Source organism: Perca fluviatilis, chromosome 20, assembly GCF_010015445.1.
Source record: "Perca fluviatilis chromosome 20, GENO_Pfluv_1.0, whole genome shotgun sequence".
Lineage (NCBI taxonomy): Eukaryota > Metazoa > Chordata > Actinopteri > Perciformes > Percidae > Perca > Perca fluviatilis.
Genome location: NC_053131.1, coordinates 32,520,497 through 32,527,943, shown reverse-complemented (window position 1 = coordinate 32,527,943; position 7,447 = coordinate 32,520,497). Strand labels below are relative to the sequence as shown.

General features: G+C 42.7%; 1 protein-coding gene across 1 annotated transcript in view; it reads right to left on the bottom strand.

Moving 5' to 3' along the window:
- Positions 1 to 7,447, bottom strand: part of LOC120548943 (neuronal PAS domain-containing protein 3-like) — a 262,015-nt gene that overhangs the window by 108,960 nt on the left and 145,608 nt on the right. The window contains exon 3 of the mRNA XM_039785447.1: positions 6,994 to 7,092. Coding sequence (XP_039641381.1) covers positions 6,994 to 7,092 — 99 coding nt within the window. The remainder of the gene's footprint in view (positions 1 to 6,993; positions 7,093 to 7,447) is intronic.

The following is a 7,447-nucleotide window of genomic DNA, read 5'->3' as shown; positions in this document are numbered from 1 at the left end:
GAGACAGAGAGAGATAGAGAGAGAGAGAAAGAGAAAGAAAGAGAGAGAGAGACAGAGAGAGAGAGAGAGAGAGAATGAGAAATATGACTATACGGATATTAATTTGTTGGGTAGGTATTTGAGTTTCAATTTCATGAATTTGATTCAAATATTCGTTTTTTTCTTTAGTTTTTCCGTCATTGCTGCAAATAAAGCTGAGGCGAGCGGTTATTTTGACCTCTTTTGGGGAGTTGGTTGTCTTTCAAATACATTTTTTGAGGGGGGAGTAGTCTACGCCTACATGCACCCAGCGTCTCCTCGGGTCTCCTCTCTCGGCCCACACCGTGGCTCTAAAACAGGGGTCAAACTCGAGGCCCGCGGGCTGAACCTGGCCCCTGGCAGGTTGTGATCCGGCCCGCATATCAATTGAGTTTTTTTTTGTGATTGTTGCGGGCAAAAATCCTTGATTACGCGGCACGTTTTCTTAAAAAAAATGGAATATGGGGGCTATTTATGCAAATATGGGGAATATGAACTTGCAAAAACTGCGGTTTGATGAAAAAGAGAAAAATAAGTGATTCCCCCCCCCCCACACCCTGCTTTTCGATGATGTTCACATCGCGTAATTACGTCACTTCATAACGTTCCCATGGCAACAGGGGAAAATGGCTGCTCTCGTGTGAAGTAAACGCAACATTTTTCAACTTTCTGGGGATTATGAAATCATGCGAGCACCGCATATTTTGCGCGGTAATCGGCAATTTATGCGGCGAAAGTGCGGCATATTTGAAAAAATGCAGATCCCCCCCTGCATAAATCTGCAGACTCTGGCTGATTATGCGTTGAATTATGCGATCACATAATCACGTTTTTCTGAAGGGACTGATTAATGTTGGCCCGCCTAGTTGTGCACCAAAACAGAAACTGTTTTTCAAACAGAAACCTCCACCACACTTAGAGCAGAATTTGGTAGATTTGCCGACTTTGAGACTCCCAGAAATTCCCCCAGAAGCAGAAGAGCTTTCTAAATTAAAGCTGGGAAACAGGTCGGCTGGGAGGCGACTTTTAAAATGTAATCTTTGTTTTGTTGATTTCCTAAATTCTCAGATTTCTAAGGAACTATTTGCTGCTTTTTTTTTTTTTAGGGATTTATGCAGTATTTTATGCGCATTTTTTCAAATAAGCCGCACTTTCGCTGCATAATTTGCCGATTTCTGCGCTAAATATGCGTTGCTTGCATGATTTCATAATCCCCACATTTTCGTTGCAAAAAAAGTCCCTTAATATATCTTAGCAGAAAGTTGACAAATGTTGCGTTTACTTCACACAAGAGCAGCCATTTTCCCCTGTTGCCATGGGAACGTTATGAAGTGACGTAATTACGCGACGTGAACATCATTGAAAAGCAGATGTTGGGGGGGGAATCACTTTTTCTTTCTCCATCCATCTTCGTCTGCTTATCCGGTGTCGGGTATTTCTTTTCTCTTTTTCATCAAATCACAATTTCTGCAAGTTCCCGCAATTTCATCGCATAAAATTGCATAAATATCATATATAGCATATTCCATCGCATTTTTTAATAAAACGTGCCTCATAATCAAGGATTTTTGCTCCGCAACAATCCCAAAAAAACTCTGCACCAGGACTGTTTATGTGGACCAAACTGTAAGTGAGAAGACTAATTCAGACATGGAATAATACGGTCAAAGATATTTGACTTTTTTTAAATAAAAGCATGAAAATAAACTCTAGTCTATGTCTGGCCCTTGATGAGATTCTCCTTTTCCAGTGTGGCCCTCTGGGAAGTTGAGTTTGACCCCCCCAGTTTTCCTCTTGTACTCCCGACAGACGGGCAGTTTGCTGTCGTTTCTCTCGGGATGACAGGCTCGGTCAAATCAGCTCGGAGCGCCTCCATCCCACCGATGAAAGGCCAGCAAAACCAGACTCCACTGACAGACGTCCTGCTTGTTTTCTTCAGATAATGATAGATCTTTCTCTCTAATCGCAGTAAACAAACAAACTACTGCTCTCTCCTTTCTCTGCTCCCTTCATTTTCCTGTTTCTATTGTCCCTCAACACAGCAAGACATTCAGTCTCTCTCTCTATCGCTCTCTTTCTCTGCAGCCTAGCTTAAGTACTGTTTGAATAACAGCAGCTCCCTGGTGTGTAAGTGTGTGTGTGTGTGTGTGTGTGTGTGTGTGTGTGTGTGTGTGTGTGTGTGTGTGTGTGTGTGTGTGTGTGTGTGTGTGTGTGTGTGTGTGTGCGTGTGTGTGTGTGTTGTGTGTTCGAGAGAGGCAAAGTGAGTGAGGCTGCGGTGGGCGAGCTCTCTCTGGTACATCTGTCTCTTTTAGTTTACAACCACTCTGCTTACTCACACAGACACACACACAACCACACGCACACACACACACAATCCTGTTCAGGCAGATAGGTGCATGTAAATACACATTTCCACAGAGAAACACACACACACACGTAACTCAACTAAACACACACTATAATAGAAACCCACATTACATGTTCATGTGTGGTATCTACACACAAACACACACACACACACAAAGAGCTGTAAGCAGAGTGGACAGGTTGAGTGTATATCAGGGGCCTCTGTGGCCACCCAGCTCCTCCACCATTTATCTCAATTTCACCTTCCAGACACACACACACACACACACACACACACACACACACACACACACACTTCTCTATCGCTTGTTTTTTTTGCTACTTATTGGCTTGGACGTGTCTGTTAAAATCCTACATGTGTTCACGTCAACACACAAACACACAAACACACACACACAAACACACACTGTATGGATCAGGTCAGTATAGCAAAACGCCGCTCTAAAATGAGTGGCAGGTAACCATAGCAACAGTAAAGATGGTGCAGTTATCCGGCCGGTGAAATTCAAGCCGAGATGTTAAAGAGACGACAAACACATCTCGTCAGTAGAGCCGGGTTCAAATCATCGATTGTCCAATTAAAATTAGTTTGCGTGGATAAATAAAATCCTGATATTGATCGTTTGATATCTAACTTTCCACCAAGTACTTTAAACACCAAGTACTTTAAACACCAAGTACTTTAAACACCAAGTACTTTCAACACCAAGTACTTTAAACTAACTTTTTGGGGGTCAGATCTTAACCCTTGTGTTGTCTTTCTGTCGATCTGCAACTTTGTGTTTTTCTGGGTTGAAATTTCAACATTTTGATGTTCTATTTCTACACTTTTCTCGACGTTTTTGTCGATTTTATTCGAAATATTTTGTCACTTTTTTGTCGTTTTTTTAAATTATGTTTATTTATTTATTTTTTTTAAATTTTTTGTCAATTGGTGATGTTTTTGATGGGTTTTTTTGTCACTTTTTCCGAATTTTTGGTCACTTTTTTGGCGTTTAAAAAAAACTTTTTCCTGCATTTTGTAGCTTTTTTCAACATTTGTTTTTTCAACGTTCTTTTGTCATAGTTCTGATATTATAGATTTGGAGGGTTAAACATGAACTTGGTGCATTATAACAACATATTTCAGGGTTGCTTCTTGTTCGTACAATTAGGAACAGGGTGAGAAATCTAAAACCTAAAACCTGCACTTAACTCCGTTGAAAACAGACATTTCGGTTCCATTAAAACTTTTTATTTTTTTATGAATGATATTTAATTCAATTGTTAAAATCTAGTTATTGAAATGTTTTTTATACGTGATCAGTATTTTCAAAATGTCTAAAAGAAAAAAATGTCATATTTCGATCGAAATCAGACTTTAAAATCATCAGCTGTCCGGACAGTTTTTGGTAAATGTAAACACATTGTATCAGTGAGTACATCAGAGGTGTGTGTGTGTGTGTGTGTGTGTGTGTGTGTGTGTGTGTGTGTGTGTGTGTGTGTGTGTGTGTGTGTGTGTGTGTGTGTGTTTGTATACGGCCTACATGGTGTTAAGCCCGTTCTATAATGAGCTATTAACTGCCGTCTCCTTTCAGCTCTCCGCCTGACTCCGACACAAATCCCCCCTTTATTCTCCAGTACTGTAATCCCCACACACACACACACACACACACAACACACACACACACACACACACACACACACACACACACAATGAATCAGGCCTCACTTCACCTCCTGGTTTCAAAGCCCTTCTACTCTCTGTTCACTGACAAAGAGGGAGAGAGGAGGGAGACAGGGAGAGAAAGACAAGGGAGAGAGTGAGGGAGAGATGGGGCGAGAAAAGAAGAGAAAGATAGAGGAGGAGAGAAGAGGAGAAACAGTGAAACCTTCTTCTTCACCTAAACCCAACTGTCCCGTTCTTCTTCACCTAAACCCAACTGTCCCGTTCTTCTTCACCTAAACCCAACTGTCCCGTTCTTCTTTACCTAAACCCAACTGTCCCGTTCTTCTTCACCTAAACCCAACTGTCCCGTTCTTCTTCACCTAAACCCAACTGTCCCGTTCTTCTTTACCTAAAACCCAACTGTCCGGTTCTTCTTTACCTAAACCCAACTGTCCGGTTTTTTCTTTACCTAAACCCAACTGTCCCGTTCTTCTTTACCTAAACCCAACTGTCCGTTCTTCTTCACCTAAACCCAACTGTCCCGTTCTTCTTCACCTAAACTCAACTGTCCCGTTCTTCTTTACCTAAACCCAACTGTCCCGTTCTTCTTTACCTAAACCCAACTGTCCCGTTCTTCTTCACCTAAACCCAACTGTCCCGTTCTTCTTCACCTAAACCCAACTGTCCCGTTCTTCTTTACCTAAACCCAACTGTCCCGTTCTTCTTACCTAAACCCAACTGTTCCGTTCTTCTCTACCTAAAACCCAACTGTCCCGTTCTTCCTTACCTAAACCCAACTGTCCCGTTCTTCTTTACCTAAACCCAACTGTCCCGTTCTTCTTTACCTAAACCCAACTGTCCGTTCTTCTTCTACCCTAAACCCAACTGTCCCGTTCTTCTTTTCCTAAACCCAACTGTCCCGTTCTTCTTTACCTAAACCCAACTGTCCCGTTCTTCTTTTCCTAAACCCAACTGTCCCGTTCTTCTTTACCTAAACCCAACTGTCCCGTTCTTCTTTACCTAAACCCAACTGTCCGTTCTTCTTTACCTAAACCCAACTGTCCCGTTCTTCTTCACCTAAACCCAACTGTCTCCGTTCTTCTTTACCTAAAACCAACTGTCCCGTTCTTCTTTTCCCTAAACCCAACTGCCCGTTCTTTCTTACCTAAACCCAACTGTCCTGTTCTTCTTTTCCTAAACCCAACTGTCCCGTTCTTCTTTACCTAAACCCAACTGCTCCGTTCTTCTTTACCTAAACCCAACTGTCCCGTTCTTTTTTACCTAAACCCAACTGTCCCGTTCTTCTTTACCTAAACCCAACTGTCCCGTTCTTCTTTTCTCAAACCCAACTGTCCCGTTCTTTTTCTACTAAACCCAACTGTCCCTCTTCTTTACCTCAAACCCAACTGTCCTTTTTCCTTTTTCCCTAAACCCAACTGTCCCGTTCTTCTTTACCTAAACCCAACTGTCCCGTTCTTCTTCACCTAAACCCAACTGTCCCGTTCTTCTTTTCTTCCTAAACCCAACTGTCCCGTTCTTCTTTATCCAAACCCAACTGTCCCGTTCTTCTTTTCCTAAACCCAACTGTCCCGTTCTTCTCTACCTAAACCCAACTGTCCCGTTCTTCTTCACCTTAAACCCAACTGTCCCGTTCTTCTTTACCTAAACCCAACTGTCCCGTTCTTCTTCACCTAAAACCCAACTGTCCCGTTCTTCTTCACCTAAACCCAACTGTCCCGTTCTTCTTCACCTAAACCAAACCGTTCTCTGCTTTCTTACCTAAACCCAACTGTCCCGTTCTTCTTTACCTAAACTCAACTGTCCCGTTCTTCTTCACCTAAACCCAACTGTCCCGTTCTTCTTCACCTAAACTCAACTGTCCCGTTCTTCTTCACCTAAACCCAACTGTCCCGTTCTTCTTCACCTAAACCCAACTGTCCCGTTCTTCTTTACCTAAACCCAACTGTCCCGTTCTTCTTACCTAAACCCAACTGTCCCGTTCTTCTTTACCTAAACCCAACTGTCCCGTTCTTCTTTATCTAAACCCAACTGTCCCGTTCTTCTTTACCTAAACCCAACTGTCCCGTTCTTCTTCACCTAAACCCAACTGTCCCGTTCTTCTTTACCTAAACCCAACTGTCCCGTTCTTCTTACCTAAACCCAACTGTCCCGTTCTTCTTCACCTAAACCCAACTGTCCCGTTCTTCTTTATCTAAACCCAACTGTCCCGTTCTTCTTTACCTAAACCCAACTGTCCCGTTCTTCTTCACCTAAACCTAACTGTCCCGTTCTTCTTTATCTAAACCCAACTGTCCCGTTCTTCTTTATCTAAACCCAACTGTCCCGTTCTTCTTTATCTAAACCTAACTGTCCCGTTCTTGTCCCATGTGTCACGGAAACATACCTTTTTATAAGCCCACCAACGACCTTTTCCTTAACCGAACTGCGCCATAAGTGACGCCAATAGTCCCGACCCAGGGCGTTTAGTTAAAGCGCGTTATATGAGACTTTTAGCGCCAGTAACAAAACGCCAAAGGCAGCTGACCAAGCGTCCGTATGTTACGAGATGGGAGGGAGCCTCTATAAAAACCATCCAGAGGTTTCACTTTTAGAAAAACACATGAATTATCTGCATGAACACAACTCGTCCTCCCAACATGAGCTCCGTTAAGACTTATTTCCAATCAACAGCAAACCATTCACACCGCTCATATCCAACAAAACACACACACATACACGTCTATATTACCAACAGTGGACAATCAGGCTACACCGACCAAGTGTGGACTTCTATTTCTGGTCATTTAAAAAATACAAAAATAGAAAAGAACATTTACTTTCAAGATCTTTTTTTTTTTTTAATAATATTACTGAAAATAGGCTTTTTTACACACACACACACACACACACACACTACTACGTCTACTGCTACTGCTACCAGGAGCGCACACAAACGTTACCATGGTGACGAGGTATGCTGCTGGCCGGCCAGGTGAAGGGTCTTGGGCCGGGGGGCCGAGCAGCTGCCTGCATTAGCCGGCCGCTCCCAGTAGGGGTCACTGTGAAACACACACAAAAACAACGTGGAGAGGTTCTTTAGCGACAGCCGTAAAACACAACGAGCAGGAGGAGAAAAAGAAGGGAGGGAGGGAAGTGGAAAAAAAGAGAAATGATGGAGAGAGGAATCAGGGATGGAGAGGGAGAAAACTGGGAGGATTAAAAAAAAGGAGAAGCAAGTACAAAAGGGCAAGGAGGAAAACTATATCACAGAGATGAAAGATAGAAATGATGAAGGTTGTAACTCTGGGTTCATTGACGGGGGTCTGGAACTATCTAGGGAGGTCCCGGGACACGTCTGCATGGGTTCAGAAAATAGACAAAAACGACGAGAAATTTGTAGAAAGAAATCTAAAA